The sequence below is a fragment of the Ictalurus punctatus genome, chromosome 24 (assembly GCF_001660625.3).
Source record: "Ictalurus punctatus breed USDA103 chromosome 24, Coco_2.0, whole genome shotgun sequence".
Taxonomy (NCBI): Eukaryota; Metazoa; Chordata; class Actinopteri; order Siluriformes; family Ictaluridae; genus Ictalurus; species Ictalurus punctatus.
Genome location: NC_030439.2, coordinates 9935774 through 9956631, shown reverse-complemented (window position 1 = coordinate 9956631; position 20858 = coordinate 9935774). Strand labels below are relative to the sequence as shown.

The following is a 20858-nucleotide window of genomic DNA, read 5'->3' as shown; positions in this document are numbered from 1 at the left end:
TTCTTGCAGTTTAGTTAGCTGGCTAGTAGCTTTCAAACAGAAACAGGAAAAGTGCATTTTTTTGTTGATTCCTGTCAAATGAACACATCCCTTAGTTTATTTAATCACAATTCAGAAGCCAAATTAGCCAGACAAACTAAGAGACACATTCAATAGACCATTTCGCACTTGTTATGAATGCGGACGCATAAGTGGTAATGGGGGCTCGAATCCCACCTCTGCCCTGTGTGTGTGGAGCTTGCATGTTTCCTTGTGCTTTGGGGGTTTCTTCCAGTTACTCCGGTTTCCTCCCCCAGTCCAAAGACATGCGTTGTAGGCTCACTGTGTGTGACTGTGCATGATTGTGCCCAGCAATGGGTTCGCACACCGTTCTGGGGTGCCTTGTGTCCTAAGTTCGCCCTGGATAGGCTCCAGGCTCCCCCGTGACCCTGTGCAGGATAAGCGGTACAGAAAATGGACAGATGGATGGAATTCGCTGTACAGTATGTACTTTAAGTTAACTACCTGGGTAAACATTTGGAACTGTATAAAACCCGAACCTTCTTCTGCTCTGGATGTATGAGACTATAACATTTCAACTGACCTGACTCATTTGAATGACACATACAGTATAAACTAGACTGCAAAGAACTATTTAAGCACTTGCTTGTTTTTTTTTTTTGTTTTTTTTTTAATTGTAACAATACTATGTAGAACCATTGACTTTACCAAAGAACCCTTGAAGAACATTTGTAGAAATAAATAACAGGCTTGCTCAGTAAATATGGAGGTATTTGAATTATATTTGCAAGCTTGACGTGTAAATTATAGGCTAATAATTTTTTATCTAGTGTAGCCCTATATAACTCTGTTAATCTGGGCAGAAATATGAGTGCACTGCTATAGCTCAGTACACTATGAACATTATCAAAACAATCAGCCACGCGTGCGTTTCCCGCATAAATGACGTCACGGGGCCATTCTCCAATGCCCTGTGAGAACAGGAGTGTATAAACTCATGGGCTGGAGTTAATCGACTGGAGCGAAGTAGCCATAAAGCGTTTGGGATTTACTCGGATTTCTTTACTGTAGTTTAACATTAATCCTGCACTGCAGAGAGTTTGGTATTTGAGCGCGAGTGCGAGCGGAAATGTAGTCAGGGTAGCGACTCGTGAGGCGGAAGTGAGGTTACAGCGCAGCAGCAGCGGTCTGCTTCGTCCATGTTATTATTGTTATTTTGACTGGGATGGTTGGCGGCGGAACGCGCGGACGGCGCCCAGCCCCGGCAGTCTCCGACACACGCACGCGCTGCTCTCCGTCCTGGAACACACACTCCTGTAAAGAGAGCAAAAAATACTAATAAATAAAAATTCAAGCAAATTGGCGCTCGCCCCAGACTCGGTATTATTGTTGACATCGCGGCGGAGATGAACAGCATCACCAAGGGCAGATTCGAGGTAACGCAGATTGATGTGAGGCCACTTTAGAGCTATTTTATTGCGCGCGAGGAAACGGACAAGGGCGATGGGTGGTAGCGTGTGCGTGATCGACTGTGTGCGTGATCGACCGTGCATGTGAGGGCGTATGTTTGTGGGTATTTGCATGTGTGCGTGCGTACGTGCGGGCGTGGGAGCCTGTGTGTTTTGGACCCGAATGGAGCTCGGGTTTTTGCGTGTCATGATGGTTAGACGGTTGTTTATGGTCGGTAATCCGATCGCTGAGCTCTCAGGCCTGAATCCTTTTAACTGGATTGTCTCGCGCTCACGGTGCAGTCCAGATCAAGCTGATAGTCGGCGCGTGCTTGTTTAAGAGCACAAAGACTACACCATAGTGCTGTACTAATGAGTGTGTCCAAACACTATGCCACCTCTGATAGTATGTAGTGTGCGGTTTAGGAGGTAGGCAGCACTATTTGTTTGGAAACCGAAATGGCTTCATATGTGCGATATAACACAGTATGGATGGTGTATAAGTTATTACATCAAATCACATCTAGTGCACTGTATAGCGGGTATGGGGCTATAGCGTACTCTTTTAGTTATGTAACCTGCGTTCTGTGTATCTTACAGTTTCGACATCATCGCAGGTATTACGTACAGCTGATTGCAAAAATCTTCATGCTCTATGATTTCTGTATCTCTGTTGCATCACAGACATGATGACTGTCACTCGGAGCATTGTGGTTTGTGTTCAAGATTCAGTAACATTTCTGTGCAGTATGTATGTCTGCAACATTCTCCTCTTGTGCAGTATTTTCTTTTTTTTTACTTACAGTGCAAAAGTGGGCACGGCGGCTTAGTGGTTTTGCCTGTCACCTTCATGGTTGGGGTTTGAATCCCACCTCCGCCCTGTGTGCACAGAGCTTGCATGTTCTCTCTGTGCCTTGGGGATTTCCTCTGGGTACTCCGGTTTCCTCTCCAAGTCCAAAGACATGCACTGTAGAATGATTGGCATGTCCACTGTGTGAATGTGTGTAATTGTTCCCTGTGAAGAGTCCACCCCCACCCCCGCGCCAACCCAAAAGGTCCCCCATCCCCAAGATCGTTGGGATAGGCAACCGGCTTCCATGCGACCATGTCTCGGATAATCAGTATGGATGATGGATGGATGAACGTACAGTGCAATATCAGTGAGATACAGTGACATTTCCTCTTGTATCATACTGTGGTGTATAATGTCTATAAGCATAACCATGGCTCAGATGCCTTGTGTACTATAATGTAGTTGGCCAATAAACCCTGAATCTGATCCTTAAAAAAATAATAATAATAATGAAAAAAAAATTTCCAGTTTGTGCATGATATTTGGGGTGTATCCTACACCAAGACAACAATCCAAACCAGCAAAAAAATGATGGGAATGCAGTGATTCCACGTATTTACCCGATACAATATTGATACCAGGGCTGTAGTATCAGTAGATAGTTGATGCTGACCCTGTGCTGACATTCTCACAGTGATTCTCTGCAAGCTAAGCAAAACATTAGATGTGCAATGACGACAGGATTTAAGACAAATCCTATGTCCCATGATCAGTGAAAGATTTGTGTTGTGCCGGTCATCATTGCACACATTCACATCAGTGGATTGGATTGGTACACATGTAAAATCTGATCTAATACTGTTTCAAGCCAGAACCAGTTCAGATATCAATATTCGGCACCAGACTGGTGCCTCCCTAGGGAAATAGTCTGAAATAAACCAAAAGAAAGAACTCATAGTTTTGCCTTGATGCTCTGTGTCTCCAGACCTGATTTAAGAAATGTCAAGTGCAAAGATGTGCATCTTTCTGAATCTGGGTAAAAAGCAATGTATTTAGAATTAGAATTTAGAATTTTCTACAAAAATATCATTCTAATATAATAAAAACAGAATTTTCTGTTTTGCCTTGCCGGTACCATCTTAGCTTCTAGAACTGATTGGAAGAAGGCAAAGCATGGCATCTGCCAGTGTTGTCATGAGAATAATACGCTAAATTTGCACAAACTGTTGGACACAGTTATAAACCCAAAAGGTGCGCGTCCAAGTTGGTTAAGAATATTTATCTCCTTTAGACTCACAATATCATTTAGTTGTTGTATTATTATATGAACATGCACTACTTGACCATTTTTGTTGTGGTAACCTGGGATAGAATAAACTATAGAATCTGTGTAATGTGTGGAAACCTAACCCACTAAATATCTAGTTGGTCAAAATGCATGTCTTTATCATATCTTAGTTTTTCCTTAGGAGCCTGCAAACTTTTGCACTGCACAATAGTATTTAGTACAAAGTAGCCAGATTTTACCAAATTAGTGGTACCATTATTTTAGATATTGATGTAGACACTTTGTTTTCCTGTGTCTGCATATGTATATTAACTAAATATAGTCCAACTGCAGCCCATGTGTAGGTGTGTGCTCATCTAAGAGAGCTTTGCTGAGCTTGGCTAAGGGCTGGTCAGACAAACTTGTGAGCCAGTGTTTGAAATTTGCATTTATGATTAATAGTAGGTTTCCCTACTTATACTTTCCCACAGGTGTTCTCAAACAGCGATGAAGCTCCGATCAACAAAAAGCTTCCCAAAGAACTCCTGCTCAGGTAAGTTTAAACCTACACCCCTGTCACAGTCTGACCTGGACTAGACATTGCATTTTAAGATGATCTTTTCTAATGCATATTATCATTGACTTTCTTTTCTCAGGATTTTCTCCTACCTAGATGTGGTTACGCTGTGTAGGTGTGCCCAGGTATCCAAGGTATGTCCCACATTAAGGTGTGTCTCCTTAGGTTACAATGGCATGTCCTTGAATCATTGAGAAAATCGGTTCTGTTTTTGTTTTCTGAAAATGTACAGGCATGGAATGTTTTAGCACTGGATGGAAGCAACTGGCAGAAGATTGATCTCTTCAACTTCCAAACAGATATTGAGGTGAAAAAGGAGCCACAAATTACCATTGGGGTGATTGGCATGTCCAAAGTGTCTGTAGTGTATGAATGGGTGTGTGAATATGATTGTGCCCTGCAATGGATTGGCACCCTGATGCCTGATGCTCCCTGGGATAGACTCCAGGTTCCCCGTGACCCTGTAGGATAAGCGGTATAGGAGATGGATGGATGTGTGTGACGCATAGTGTAACTATATGTGTGTATGCATAGGAAAATGTATGTGTTGTCTGTGTGTGCAGGCATTGATTTATTTTGGAGGTGTGTGTGTGTAGGATTAGTGCTGGGTCAGGAGGCTTTGTTGCTGAATCCATAGACCATCATCCATAGATGTCATCCCTGATCTCTCACTCTTTGTTCTGCCTTTTTCCTTGACTTTGTTTCTGTCTCTCTTTTTTTAGGGCCGTGTAGTGGAGAACATTTCAAAGAGATGTGGCGGCTTTCTGAGACAGCTGAGTTTGAGAGGTTGTCTCAGTGTAGGCGATGCCTCTATGAAGTGAGCTTCACTCACAATCACAATTTACTTTACTTAGCACCTAAATCATTAAACTGTGAATTGTGATATTGATCAGCATGTCCAGTTGCGTTTGTTGCGATTGCACTTCTGTATCTGCTTTATTTGACATGACAGTTTATAAGTCAAGAAGACTCTATAAAATTTGGTTTGCAGACCTGCCAGCCTTTATGTTTATTAGATAGGAGAGCTGTGTTTTATTTATTTATTTATTGATTGATTTCTATTTTATTGCCCACAGCATCAAATTAACATCAGCAGTATCACATAACAAAACAAATGGTGATCTGCATTTTAACACTGAAGTACACTGCTAAGAGTAATCACTCAAAAATAGGCCAAAAGTGCCCTCTTTTTCGAAATCTGAATCTTTATTGATTGACCATTTCCTAGGTGTTTTGAAACAATATTAACTGACATATTACAATATTCATGTGAGCAGTTGTAATTTTCTGGGTTGTAGTCAACATCTTTTGTGATCAATAGATTTCAGTGTTCTAAAGTTGAAGGTCTTATGGTTATCTTTGGCAGGACTTTTGCGCAGAATTGTCGTAACATAGAGCAACTGAATCTGAATGGCTGCACTAAGATCACCGATGCCACCTGCATCAGCCTCAGCAAGTTCTGCTCCAAACTCCGCCACCTCGACCTCACGTCCTGTGTGTCCATCACCAACCATGCACTCAAGGCATTAAGGTCAGTGACAGGTTTTTAAATGTCTACCAGGGGATAGAACAATGGGCTGAAAAACAGCTAAAACCTGATTTATAGATACATTTTAGTGTTGAATTAGTACTTATTTGGGCTTGTAATTTAGCCATTGTCTGTAAAGGATGGGATTGCTTGTTCCGTTATATGAAGGGATTTTGGTATATTTGTGTATGGCAAAACTGAAATAGCAAGAACCTGAGATTAGACCCATGTGTCATATCACCTTATTATAATATAAAAATGAAAATGTGTTTGTAGTTAGTATTTGTAATATTTTATAGTAAATTGCTTAAGGAAAGAGCTACCATAATATATAATAATGTAATAAATGTATGTTTCTGAACGAGTTCTGATATTCAGCAGCATTATTTCAGAAGCCTACTCAAAAGTGTTTAGTTAAGGTGTAAGTTTCCATTTTTATGGCACTTTGGGCTGAGAGATATCTGAAGATAGTTATCCTTGTGTAAAATCATAATCTATTACAGCCCTGCACCCACCCAGTGTGTAACTCTGTTTACAGTAGGGTTGCCATGGTGACTTATTTCTAGCTGGTAGCGTTCTTTTCCCATCTCTCCCATTCAAGTTCCCAACACATTTCCAAAGCTGCATTCGAAGCTTCTTCAGTCTAAACGTTGTTTAAAACCTACAAATACTTGAATATAGTCAAATTTGTCTAGCATTTTCTATTAATGATTACAATAAACTAAATAGAATTAAGTTTAATTCTAGACATTTCTAATTTCAACCTTGACACAGTGTCTATAGTCTTCTTCTGTTGGCAGATAATTTTGCTAATTTTGAGCATAGATTTTTAGAAAGAAGCAAATTATTTCCAATAGAATAAGAAAATGTAAATCTTGAGTTTAGTTTAAAAAAATGTCTAGAAATAAGTTGAATAATCATATATTTTGTTTATAATAGGAAATACTAGATAAATTGTACTATATTCAAGATAATTTCACTTGCTAAGATGTAATTTTTTGTACTAAAAGGAAATAAAGTATAAAAAATTTATCTTGGGTAATTTTAGCCTATTTGATATTCTGTTTAAATGTACACCTGTAATTTTCTGAGATTTTCATCCAAAAATCTCATCTCCCTCATCTTCAGTTAGCACTGAATGTGTTAGTCATACTAATTTTGGGTTATTCTGTAGTTTGCTTTGTTTGTTTGTGCTTTGGGGTAAATGCAAATCAGTGTTTGTTAAATGAAACACCAAAACCTCTTGCTACAAACTACTTCTATCAAAGAACTTCCACGGTACATTATGTTATAATCTCAGCCAACGTTTTAATCTCATGGTACACTGCACTGCTACTTTATTTAATTAACTCTTAACTCCATGAATCATTCATTAAGACCTATGAGTTTTTCAGCCTTTGAAGTCAGATATGGGAATTAGGGGGATCTCAATATTTAATTGTCTTTTGAGAATGATTAAATTAATGGCTTAAATGTATTTTGATGACTTTCTTAATGAATACTGAGTCCAGATCTCCATTACCCGAGATCCTAACCTTCACAGAGTTATAATATGAATCTGGCAAACTGGATTTAGCCTTAGGTGGGACTCTTAGGATTCTAAGGTTAAAGTTTAATCAAAACTGAGGCTATAGCACAATTATTAACTTTCACAATGTCTAACTTTGTTTATACCTGGGGCAGTTTTGTAAGTTTATATGCAGTTTGACAATAACATGAGTTAGACGGTTATAAGAGGCTAAAAGGTAACAGGCTAACAGCTGTACACTGGCGAAGGTCGGCGTTGAACTACTGTGGTATCGTTTTAAAATTAATTCTAACCACTGACTCTTTACATCCTCATCCTATGGGAGTCCATGCAAAGTGTTTTTGCTTTTGCAGCGCAGAAAACAATGAAAACAACAGAAAAGTACACGTTGTTCACGAGCAGCCAATGAAGACCAGAGGCGGGTTTTTTGTTACCAAATTACATAGGTTAGTACAGGAAGTAAGTCTGGAATTGCTGACGACTCGTTTTAGCTGTTCAGAATCGGTTCTTTCTTTTGGGAGTCAATCACTCCATAAAAGAGGCATGTCTGGCAATATTTTGATGCAGCAAGCAGCGGTAATGTGGTGTACACCAGAGCTTTTTTTTTTTTTTTTTTTTTTTTTTTTTTCTCTCTTTTTTTTTTTTAAAGTGTAGCTCAACTTATTTTAAAAGCTTTTACAAATCGAGTCCTTGAGAGGAGGAAACTTTAAAGTTTAAAGACAATCATCCTTCTCCTAATGGTTAACCAAATAATTGTTCATCAACTCTTACTTATATTCAAATATTAAAAATTAGGAAGAAGACACATCCCTTTGCAACATGCTCTCAAACACCCCCCTTGCTTGTATCTTGATGGTGCACTTGATCCACTGGCACTGTCAAAGGAGAAGGATATAACAGGATGTGAAGTTTATAGTGGAAGTACACTGAAGTGAATGCAACTAGTTAAAGTTTGCTTTAATCAACTTGTATATAGGATGATTGGTTTAATGAAACCTAATTTGAAGTTAAGTATTTAATGGGACTTCTTAAACAGCTTTGTGGTTTTTTTTGTTGTTGTTTTTTTGTTTTTACTATTTTGTGCCAGATCACAAAATGCCTTCTGGTCAGGTTCTGATGGACAAAGTCTACAGCTATGTTGACTCAATTCCTCAAGGCATTTTTAACTTTACTTAAGATGATAAAGTATTAGAATGATGTAAGGTTGTAAGACCAGAGCAAGCTCCATGAGTAAATAGTAAGAAGTAGAAAAAGATGATGAAAACAGTAGGCTGCATATTTGTCTCTGTCACACCAAAGGCTGTTCCATTCTGCAGGAGCCTTCAAATACAGCGATGAAATGCAGCCTATAATCTGAAAGTTTTGATTTGAACATGGCAGAAAGCAAAGGAAAGCTAAAAGTACATCAGCTACATTTCAGCAAAACATTATAAGGTTTAAAGTTGCTCACATTTAAAAATGTGGTTTTTCTAACATCTGTATTTTACCGAATGTGTGAAGATGAGTGACTCCTAAAAAAAAAAAAAAAAAAAAGTCTGTCTCTACACATTTCTATGAAAAGACAATGGATAATGGTTAGCTTTTAGATGTAGAGCTAGGTTGAGTTTTCAGTGAAACTTGATTTGTATATTATTTGCTCTTAACAATAGAAATTGTCACAGCGCAACTTTACAGAACTCTCTCTCTCTCTCTCTAATATATATATATATATATATATATATATATATATATATATATATATATATATATATATATATATATATATATATATATATATATAATTTATCTACATTCCTAGTGAACAAACCAGAGACAGTGATAGCAAGGAAAAAACTCCCTGAGATGACTTAAGGATGAAACCTTAAACTCAAAAAAGAGTCCATCCTGTTCTGGGTGACACCAGATAGTGGGATAATAAATAATTACTCGTCTATAATGATTCTGGATTATATTATATATGATTTTTACTATAACGCCAAACGGATCTAAATGTGTTGAGAGGATGAGAATTGTGCATAAATTGTTTTGGGAAGTTCAAATCTTCTTCAAATAGGTTATCCATGTGGGACCATAGCACAATAGCAGAAAGTGAGTCACAAGTGCAGAAGCTCCAAACAGCAGTAGAACATCAGGATGAATCAGGCAGGTCCGGAGGGCAAAAGGAGTCACAGCAGGAGAGGTGTGTAGTATATGTGGGTGTACTAGTGGATGTGTTCTTGACCTGCTGAACATGTATGTGAATGTGTGCTTACAAGAAGTAAAGTTCCATTACGTAGTGGTTTGACAGAGCTCTCTTGTGTGTTTATTATTCTCACCACACGAACCCAAAGTACAACAAGGTGTGTCTCATCAGGCGGCAGGAGTACATGTACAGATCGAAAGAGAAGACAGATTATTGAGTATGATCTTATTTGACAGTGGCTTCAAAGGGTTTACATTATGATCAGAGTGCAAGTGGGGATTCTAGCAGGTCTAGATCCAACAGCATAACTAAACGGGCGAGCCAGAAGGTATTACGGGCATAATGGCAGCCTGGGACATAAAGTGCCAAACTACTGAGTGTTTGTGTGATAGAGTGGGTAACCGTGTCCTAACATACCAGTTTACCATAATTCTCTATGTCCATGAATGCCACAGATCTGCACCCTTTACCTATGTGAAACAAGGCTTTTCTTATGCTGTAGTTAAACCTCATCACTTACCATTTCTGAGAAGGGGCCTCATAGAAAATTGCTACTGAGAAGCCTACATATAGTGCTGTCAAAAAACCTTAACCATTGCAGTGATTGAAACTGTAATGTTTTACCAATTATATTTCCTCTGTTTTTTTTTTGTTTTGTTTTGGTTTTTTTTGGTCACAGTTTCTAAAATTGCCTTAGATTACAGATTTGATGTATTTTACAGCTCAGGGTTAAATTAGAAGGTGTTCCTTTTCACAGATTTCTCTGTGAGATCTTTGGTGAACTACTTAAACCATGTGTTTGCAAGAATAACAAAAAAAAATTAGCACCTCAAAATAATGTTTAATCAAGCTCCTGTTTTGGATTTTGGTAAAAGTTGAATTTAGACATACAAGAAAAGCTGAATGAATAATTAAGAAATTGTCTGTAATTGTTTGAAGTCCATTTTAAGAAATTTTAAGTCCTAAATAAAAAAAAAATAATAAACCTATGGCTAGTATTACTGCTGCATTCTACAAGTGTCAATCAGTGGCTGTGTTAATGTGGGCTTTATTTTGCTACAGTAACACAGAAAACCCCACAAACATAGTAAAACGTGTGTGTGTGTGTGTGTGTGTGTGTGTGTGTGTGTGTGTGTGTGTGGTTTCATCTCAAATCATTGATTTGTGCATTTCAGTGAGGGCTGTCGCATGTTAGAGAATCTGAACCTTTCCTGGTGTGATCAGATCACACGTGATGGCATCGAGGCTCTCAGCCGTGGCTGTACCAGCCTCAAAGCAGTGTTCCTCAGAGGCTGCACACAGGTACACTCAAACACACACAGAGCACACTGTGTTATGGTAGTTACATATGCACTTGTGGTCATATGAACCCCACGTAAAAATCAGTGGCAGTATATAACACCTTAATATAACTTAATAACTTGCACATATGCTGAGATATTTCAACAAGCACACATAGTGACTTGTGGTGTAATATTTGCAGTAAATACCCTCATTTTGGGGGGATTAATTCTTCCTCGTCTAGGGTTGGAACTCCTTACCTTCCGCCATGCATGTTCTCATTCTATGTTTGACATGCCCACGTTGTGGAATATATCGTCAGCTATATCGTCAATATCATGGGATGACAAATTCTTATCATGGGAAGGAATTGTACTGGTATGTCATGGATGATAAAATGTGGCATAGCCCTAATAAATAGCCTTCTGTCATACCTCCTGAACCGTCAGGATAACATTTACCAACAATGTCATGAGAAACATTTGGGCCAAGGCGTGTCATGTGTATCATCACAACGTGTATTCAGTCAAAGCCCTCTTCGATTCACATGCGTCGAACATGAGTAAAGCTAAAAAGTCTCATTTACCAGCAAACACCACTGCGAAAGATAGTGCAGAACAATTTTGTGCAATTGCAATTACACCAATTGAAGTAGTTTTCTGCAAAAAAAAAAAAACCCACAAAAAGCTCTGCAAATTGCATCTCAAATTTTTAAAAAAGCTGCAGCAAAATCAAGTATTTTGGGCCGCAACAATCACAAAAAAAAACCTCCCCGAAATCCTGTACGGACTAAATAATTACATTTTCCACAACAATAGAATAACCTATTATCATTATTCTAACGAGAAGTCCCTGTAATGTAAATGTGGGGGACTTAAACTTTTCCCAAAATTCAGACAGATTGGTTCTGTCATGATCTCCCCTTCTGGCAGCGCACTCAGAGGGAATGAGGGCTACGTGCACGAGTGCTCAGCGTGCGCATGCTCTTTGGATGTTGATAACCGTGACATTGTTTACTGTGGACACGTGCGTTTGTTTTGTTTCTGTTCTGTCTCCTCCCTGTTTTGTCATTGGTTGTTGTTCGAGAGTGTGGCTTCATTTTTTTCAGCTGCCAGCACGTAACGCTGATTATGTTCGGGATATATATTGCTCACTTCCCATTACACCGTAGTATTAGATATAGTATAGTTAAAATAGCTAGATAGTTAATGTTATGTTCCTTGATAGATTTAGTTAGATTAAACTTTAGATTAGTTAATTTAGTCCATGCTGGTTTTTCCGCTCCCAGTTCATAGTCATAGTTCATGTTTCTTGTTTTGTGTTTTGACCCTGTTTTCTGTGACCGCGACTTCGATTCCTGCTTTGCCCCGTTTATGCCTGTTTGCCGATCGCCCGACCCACTGCCTGTTTTTGACTGCGCACCTGTTTCACACTTTGGATTTATCTGCTTGTCTCCTTTAAATAAAAACGTCTTTACCAGCACCTGCTTCCGTATTCTACTCCCTTACGTCTCGCGACGTGACAGGTTCTCCCTGCCAAAGGCAGTATTAGGTAGGCAGGTACCTTCTAAGCACTGGAAGATGTGGTGTGGATGGACTGTTTGGTTGCACTGACTTTTCTACCTTGACTATTCGACTTGTCTGCCACCCTTAGTACAAACAAAGCCTAACTCAGCTTCTCCAATGTACCCTACAGGCCAAAAATATTGGAAGCAACAGTAACCTTCTAAAACAAAAGAACGACAGTTGTATTTTTGAAGAGATCACAGGAAGTAATTTACTTATAAACTTATAATAAAAAGGACTGAGTCAAATATATGCAGCAATAGTCTGTAAATAAACGAATACTTAATTAATTTTTTAATTTATATTCCTTTACTGTATAATACTACTTTAATTTAAATCTAATGATATACACTTGACTGTACATTCAGCTGCTCCTGAAAGCTTGATTAACTGTGTCAGGTATTAAATAAGGAGTATGCAGTTTGCAAATAAAAAATGTGTCAATGGAATAAATAAACCATGAATATAATGATAATGAGTCTATATTAATCACATGTGCACAGTGAAATTCTTTTATTCGCATACCCCAGCATGTCAGGTAGCTGAGGTCAGAGCGCAGGGTCAGACATGAAAGCGCGCCCCTGGAGCAGTGAGGGTTAAGGGCCTTGCTCAAGGGCAGCAGCTTGGCAGAGCTGGGGCTGGAACTTCCAATCAGTAACCCAGAGCCTTAACCGCAAAGACACCACTGCACCCGTCCCTGTCCCCGTCCCCATATAGTGCATTACTACAAATTCACTGCACTCTAATAGAATTAAACTACAACCCGAATTCCAAAAAAGTTTTTTTTTAAAACCCCATATTTTATTCATAAACTCATATTTTATTGATGATAGAACATAGAAAACATATCAAATTTTAAATTGAGGAAATGTACCATTTTAAGTAAAAAATAAGGTAATTTTGAATTCGTTGGTAGCAACATGTCTCAAAAAAGTTGGGACAGGGCCATGTTTACCACTGTGTAGCATCCCCTCTTCTTTTAACAACAGTCCATATACATCTAGGAACTGAGAAGACCAGTTGCTGGAGTTTTGGGAGAGGAAGGTTGTCCCATTCTTGTCTGATACGGGATTCTAGCTGCTCAACAGTCCTGGGTCTTCTTTGTCGTATTATTGGTTTCATGATGCGCCAAATGTTTTCAGTTGGTGAAAGGTCTGGACTGCAGACAGGCCAGTTCAGCAACTCTTCTACTAAAAGCCATGCTGTTGTAATAGATGCAGTATGTGGTTTAACATTGTCTTGCTGAAATATGCAAGGCCTTCCCTGAAAAAGACGTCATCTGGATGGAAGCATATGTTGCTCTAAAACCTGGATGTACCTTCCAGCATTGATGGTGCCTTTCCAGATGTGCAAGCTGCCCATTCCATAGGCACTAATGCATCCCCATACCATCACAGATGCAGTCTTTTGAACTGAGGGCTGGTAAAAAAAAAAAAAAAAAAAAGCTGGATGGTCCCTCTCCTCTTTAGTCCTCTTTGCCTCAGTCCATTTTAAATGAGCTTTGGCCCAGAAAAGATGGCAGCATTTCTGGGTCATGTTCACATATGTCTTCTTCTTTGCATGATATACCTTTTAACCAGCATTTGTGGATGGCACGGCGAACTGTGAACACAGACCATGAATTCTGGAGGTGTTTCTGAGCCCATGCAGTGATTTACATTACAGAATCATACCTGTTTTTAATTCAGTGCCTCCTGAGGGCCCGAAGATCACGGGCAAGCAATATTGATTTTCACCTTTGTCCCTTAGGCACAGAGATTTCTCCAGATTCATAGAATCTCTTGATGATGATATGTACTGTAGATGATTAGATATACTCAGTCTTCGCAATTTTACGTTGAGGACCATTATTCTGAAATTGTTCCACAAATTGTGAACCTCTGCCCGTATTTACTTTACACTACCTCTTTAAGATACTCTTTTTATATCCAATCATGTTACTGACCTGTTGCCAGTTAACTTACAGCTGTTTCTTTTTATTAACACATACTTATCCAACCTTTTGTTGCCCCATCCCAACTTTTCTTAGATGTATCGTGGCTATCAAATAAATAAAAAAAATATTGTTAAAATGGTATATTTCCTCAGTGTAAACATTTGATATGTTTTCTATGTTCTATTGTGAATAACATGCATTTATGAGATGAGGTTTATTGCATTCTGTTTTTGACATTTTACACAGCGTTCCAACTTTTTTGGAATTGGGGTTGTAGGTTTGTTGTTTTCTTTGTTGTTAATAAATTGGCTTCAGTGTGAAATATTTTTAATCCATTTGCTCAGTTTAACACATTTGGTTTGTAGTGTCTTGTAACAAAGAATGTTGTGTTTGTGTCTGAGCAGATGTGTGTGTTTTTCAGTTGGATGATCCTGCACTCAAGCACCTTCAGAAGCACTGTCCTGAGCTCATGACAATTAACATGCAATCCTGCACAGTAAGACTGTTAATTGTCCTATTGGGTGGTGGTGGGGGAATTGAATATTTTCAGTTTTCAAAATATATAGTTGTAATTTACATTATGACTGACAATGAGGCTTAGCTCACAACCAAAATATTTCTGAGGCATTTCTGAGTTGCATGTGTCGTGAACCAGATATTCTACAATTTTAACTAACCAGCCCTCTCAGATCTGCAGACTCAGGAGTAAAACATAATCTTCTCCACCCTGCCTCTTTCTTTATGCATAAAATGTTCTAATTTAATTTTTACATGAAGCATAAACTCCATAGAACTCACACACTTTGACTATCTGTGCACTGAGCTTTAGTGAAAATCATAGTGTTATAATTGTGTTATAACAATAATCATACTCACTACACCAACATGAGGGAAGCAGACTAAATTCTCAGCTGTGCTTAGAATGTAGGATTCAAATTAGTTATGCGTTTTTACTTATGAGTGCATCATTTATTGCAGCGCATCGTTTTTTAAAATTAATGTACTGAACAGTCAAAAGTCACAGGCTAATGCAAAAATTAGCCTATTAAAATGTGTCTGTCTCTGTTTTATAGCAGATAACAGACGAGGGTTTAGTGAATTTGTGCCGCGGCTGTCATAAGTTGCAGATGGTGTGTATATCTGGCTGCAGCAACATCACGGATGCCTCTCTCACTGCACTTGGCCTCAACTGCCAACAGCTAAAGTAAGGCTTTACACACACGCATGATATTCTCACCCACCATTTGCTCAATGTTTTTTTTTGTTGTTGTTGTTTTTGCAATTGGTTAGGATCCTGGAGGCTGCCCGCTGCTCTCATGTGACTGATGCTGGTTTTACTGTTCTGGCAAGGGTGAGTGGATTTAAGCACAAACACGCACTCATACAATGACATTTACCCCATAGAAAGCACCTTAAAAGCTGGATGAAACGTTAAACTTTGTTTTAATATGGACTCCACTCCATGTATTGTTTTTTTTTTATTCTCTTTTCAGAATTGTCATGATTTGGAGAAAATGGATTTAGAGGAATGTATTTTGGTGAGTTATAATAAGCAGTAGCAGATCATTGATTTTACACTGTTCATGTTGGCTTCCTCATGTGTGACAGTGCAAGACGTTGTCCGGTAACATTCAAATGTTTTGGTACACCTACTTTTTTATTTATTATTCTCACAGTACATTGGCGTTCCTTTCCTCTGGCGGAATAGAAATTATCTTATTGGACATTGTTTATACTTATTGAAAAGCAGTATATTTTATCGCTGCAAGTCTGTTATAAGATTAGTCAGGACACTGTTGGTTTTCTGTGTGCAGAGTATCATGTCTATCTACTGGTGAGCAGGGCAATGGGAAAGGGGAGGGCTGTGATTGGCACGTGATTGGCACGCGATTCACACCGCTCCACAATAACATTTGAACAGAGATGAAATGGACAACACAACCAAAGCTTTTTTGATGGATAAAACACTGTATACAACTGAAACAATAAAATTATAACATTTTAAACCTAGTAGGCTAGGTAAAAAGATACTTATAAAAAATTCCTAAAGCCTACAAAACTCTACCTACATTTCTACATTTATATGGGCCATTAACCACTACCATGGTGTGATATCACAAATAAATTCAATGCTGAACATGGGCTCCCCAAAACAGACGCAAATTCCATGTTTTGGTCTCTGGTAAAAAGAGTTCATATTTAATTACATATTAATGTATACTATTTATTAGTTTATCAAAATATTATATAACATTTATTATCGTCCACATTTGTTTGACATTAATGACATAGAAACTATCAAATGAAAGATCTCAGGACTTTTTGACAAAATGAAATGGCTTTGTTCTTATTGTCTCAAGGCGTTATGTCAAAGGAAACAAATTTGATTGACAAACTTGAGATCACTTTTCTTAACACTGGCGCCCTCCAGGACTAGGTTCTCTAGGAACATTTACGTGCCAACATTCCCCACACCATTACAACACCTCCACCAGCCTGGACTGTTGACACAAGAAAGGTTGGGTCCATGGATTCATGCTGTTGCTGCCAAATTCTGACCCTACCATCTGTGTGCCTCAGCAGAAATCGAGATTCATCAGACCAGGCTACGTTTTTCCAGTCTTCAGCTGTCCAGTTTTGGTGAGCCTGTGCTCACTGCAGCCTCAGATTTCTGTTCTTGTCTGACAGAAGTGGAACCCAATGTGGTCTTCTGCTGTTGTAGCCCATCCACCTCAAGCTTTGACTTATTGTGCATTCTGAGAGGCTTTTCTGCTCACCACAGATGTACAGAGTGTTTATCTGAGTTACTGTAGCCTTTCTGTGAGTTTGAACCAGTCTGGCCATTCTCTGTTGACCTCTCTCATCAACAAAACGTTTCCGTCCATAGAACTACCTCTCACTGGATGTTTTTTCTTTATTGTATGAAAATCCCAGATCAGCAGTTATAGAAATACTCAAACCAGCCTGTCTGGCACCAACATTCATGTCATGGTCAGAATCACTGAGATCACATTTATCCCCATTCTGATGGTTGATCTAAATATTAGTTGATATAAACATTTTAAACATTATTTTAAAATATTTGCCTATGTATTAACTTCTTCAGCTTGCAGATGGTGACCTTTTTATAATTTTGTATTTTTGTATGTGACTTTGCAGGTCACTGACAACACACTGGTTCAGCTTTCAATCCATTGCCCTCGGCTCCAGGCCCTGGTGAGTGCTTTCTGTTTTGAATGTGTGTTCATGTGTGATAGAAGTATATGAAGAAGTGTTTGAAAGGTTACAAGGAATAATGAACTGTTCCTTTGTGTGTTTTATAATCCTGCATGTTGCAGAGTCTCTCGCATTGTGAGCTGATAACTGACGATGGGATTAGACACCTGAGCAGCAGTGTGTGTGGTCAGGAGCGGCTACAAGTGGTCGAGCTGGATAACTGCCCCCTGATCACAGATATCACTCTGGAGCACCTGAAGAGTTGCCAAAGGCTCGAGCGCATCGAGCTCTACGACTGTCAGCAAGTCACTCGCGCAGGAATCAAACGTATCCGAGTGAGTCATCAACTGATGCAGCACTCACATTATACAGTGTTGATTTCTTCTATTTTTGTCTTACATATCTCATGCAAATAGCTTTAGATCTTCAAATGAAATACAACATAAAACAAAGGCAACTTGAGTCAACACACAATACAGTTTTTATTTATTTATATTTTTATTGTATATTTTTATTGTAATTAGTAACTATGGAGACAAATACATTTTCGCACAGGCCCATATTTTTGCTTCAATAAATAACTATCATTTAAAAACTGTATTTTGTGTTTACTCAGGTTGCCTTTGTTTTATCTTAGATTTTGTTTTAATTTATGAAACAATTTAGTATCTAGTCCTTTCAACTTTGTGGCAACAGTTTGGGGAAGACCCACATATGGGTGTAATGGTCAAGTGTCAATACACTATTAGCCATATAGTGTATACTAGCATACCGCTAACCACTAGTGCTTTTTAATGCTGTTACTTCTCCTCTAGGCTCACCTTCCTGAGATTAAGGTCCATGCCTACTTTGCACCAGTCACACCACCTCCGTCAGTTCATGGAGGGGGTCAACGTTTGTGCCGCTGCTGCGTCATACTCTGACAGTGGATGGGGTCTCTGAAGCATGCCATGAAGAGTCAGTCTGTCAGTCAAACTATAAACCCCACCTTGCTCCTGCTGGCCACTCCTGCTAAACTCTACACAGAGGTGTGGCTGGGAAAGGCACGGTTGGATCAATGAGGGTTTATCTGGCAGCAGGATGGAGCTATACAAGTTATTGAAAAAATTATAATTCAAAATACAAAGAATAATTACTATGTAAAATGTGACATTTCAAATGGAATCCATGAGAAGAAAGTGGGAAAAGCCACCTTGTAAAATATTTCACATTTGGATTTGTAGAAAACACATTTGTGAAAGTACTTAAAGCTGTATGACATCGAACTACTGACTACAGAACCTTGTCTGCGTGGGAAGGTCTCTGAGGGCTAGATGAGAACCAGACAATGTTTACTTCTTGATCCACTGTTACCTATTTGAATGCATTATTTCCTCTTGAACGGAACCATTAATATCAACAGGAATGATGAGCGAGGAGCAGGACATGAGAATTCTGTATTTGCAGTGGGACTTGTTGGAGACTCTTACAGTAACTGATTCAGAGAATGTTAAAATATATCAAACAAAACATAACACTACAACCAAGCAACCTGTGTTCAACCTGGAGTAAAGTGGTTTCTATCAGTGCTCAGCATTCATTACAGAAACTGCTAAAACATTTTCATGAATCTTGCTATATACAGTAAGACTGCGTTGGAAAAATACATAAGTGATGGAGTATATATGTGGACAGAATGGGGGCTTATTCAGATTTTTAGGCTCTATCAATGGAATGAAGGAATATTAGGAGTGACTCCATATTTTTTAAAAAAAGAATCATATTTACTGAAGAGGTCTAATGGAGTAGATGAAGATGAATTTTAAGTTCAAAGTGCAATATTTCAAAGACCCGGATTTTCTGTTCAACATGTGAAATGGTGTTCTTTTTACAATTCCCATATACAATCTTGATTGCTGCCTATTGTTGTTGCGCTATTATTTAACAGGCCAGGACCCAGAATGTAATTTTCCATTAAAAGTAATTTTCCATTAAATTTTTTTTTTGTAAAATAAATTTTCCAATTTAATTTCCCAAGTGCACATGTATAATCTGCATAATCTACACTTATGTAGTTCTGAGCACTGAAAAACTGAATGCACCTTGGGCCTTATGTTACTAATTCAGATGACTGTTGAATTAATTGCCTAATCAATGATGATGGCTTTTGGGTGCGAGTGCCTTTGATTTTGCAACGCTGGAATGGGCATGGGGAAATCCAGCCTCAGAGATAAAAGACTCAGGGCTGTAATGTGATTCGTCAGATCTTTTCCTTTCCTGCTTCTTTGATTGTCAGCATTGAAGAGAACGGGAGCGACATATATAGGTGATGGACCGCACAGCAAGCAAGCACTGCATCCATGTTTGTTGGGTTATTGTAGTTGTTACTGAATGAAGAAGTGTAATTCTGCAGCAATGTAAAGGACAACCCCCTTCCCCCGTCTCTTATTCGAATTTCTGATAACTGTTTGGGAAAAAAAAGCTACCTGTCCTTGTGTTCTGGTGTTACTGTGACATTTCTTTAAATAAAAGATCTGAGCAGTGTGTCACATTCAGTGTGGTTCATATCATCTATTGGACCCTTTTTATTTTTTAAATACAGAGCTCTAATCTATTACTGTTACACATTTATACTATACAATCCCCTCCAAAATGATTGGAACAGCAAGTCCAAATCTTTTGTTTTTCCTATACACTGAAGACATTTGGGTTTGAGATCAAAAGATGAATGAGACAATAGATCAGAAATTCAGCTTTCATTTCCTGATAGTTACATCAAGATGCGTTAAACAACTTAAAACATGGCACCTTTGGTGTCAGACAACCCAATTCTTATGTGAACAGATAGTGTTAAAGTAAATAAACACTTAATATTTATTTGCATATCCCTTGCTTGCATTAACTGCATCAATCACCAAACTGTTTCATTTTTCTTTTGTGATGCTTTTCCAGCCTTGTACTGCAGCTTCTTTCAGTTGTTTGTTTCAGTCTTCTCTTCAGGATGTGAAATTTATATTTATGGCATTTGGCAGAAACCCTTATCTCATTTCTTTTTTCTTCTTCTTTTTTTTATACAACCGATCAGTTGAGTGTTAAGGGGTCTTGCTTATGTGCCCAGCAGTGGCAGCTTGTGGTGCTGAGATTTGAACCCATGACCTTCCATGCAAAAGTTCAATGTCTGATACACTGAGCTATCACTGGCATTGAAATGCATGCTCAGTTGGGTTAAGGTCGGATGATTGACTTGAACCTTCCACTTGTTCCCCCTGATAAAGTCCTTTGTTTTATTGGCATTGTCTTACTTCATGATAAAGTTCCTTCCAATTAGATTGGATGCATTTCCTCTCTAAATTGGCAGACAAAACGTTTCTATAGACTTCTGAATTTATTCTCCTGCTACCATCATGAATTACATCATCAATAAAGATTACTGCGCCTGTTCCAGAAGCAGCCATCATGCAAGCCCAAGCCATGACACCACCTCCACCATGTTTCACATATGAGCGTATATGTTTTGTATCATGAGCAGATCCTTTCTTTCTCCACACTTTGGCCTTT

At 38.6% G+C, this 20858-nt stretch overlaps 1 protein-coding gene across 2 annotated transcripts; it reads left to right on the top strand.

Annotated features, from left to right (window-relative positions):
- Positions 1-869: 869 nt before the first annotated feature.
- fbxl2 (F-box and leucine-rich repeat protein 2) lies at positions 870-19844 on the top strand. 2 transcript variants are annotated; one of them, XM_017454688.3, is made up of 15 exons: positions 870-1436; positions 4000-4061; positions 4165-4219; positions 4318-4392; positions 4808-4902; positions 5452-5616; positions 9195-9320; positions 10499-10625; positions 14527-14601; positions 15179-15309; positions 15396-15456; positions 15599-15643; positions 17265-17321; positions 17444-17656; positions 18137-19844. In XM_017454688.3, the coding sequence occupies exons 1-15, from the start codon at positions 1407-1409 to the stop codon at positions 18242-18244; spliced, it is 1425 nt and encodes a 474-aa protein (XP_017310177.1). In that variant the 5' UTR covers positions 870-1406; the 3' UTR covers positions 18245-19844. The 2 variants fall into 2 exon arrangements, with proteins under 2 accessions (XP_017310177.1, XP_017310178.1); XM_017454689.3 differs by lacking the exon at positions 9195-9320 and having other exon boundaries at positions 891-1436.
- The last annotated feature ends 1014 nt before the right edge of the window (positions 19845-20858 follow it).

Bases quoted from the DNA above. Each gene is read 5' to 3' on its own strand.
- fbxl2 (XM_017454688.3), top strand. From the start codon at position 1,407: ATGAACAGCATCACCAAGGGCAGATTCGAG. The intron at 1,437-3,999 runs GTAACGCAGATT...ACTTTCCCACAG, and splicing joins TCACCAAGGGCAGATTCGAG to GTGTTCTCAAACAGCGATGA. The intron at 15,310-15,395 runs GTAAGGCTTTAC...GCAATTGGTTAG, and splicing joins CTCAACTGCCAACAGCTAAA to GATCCTGGAGGCTGCCCGCT.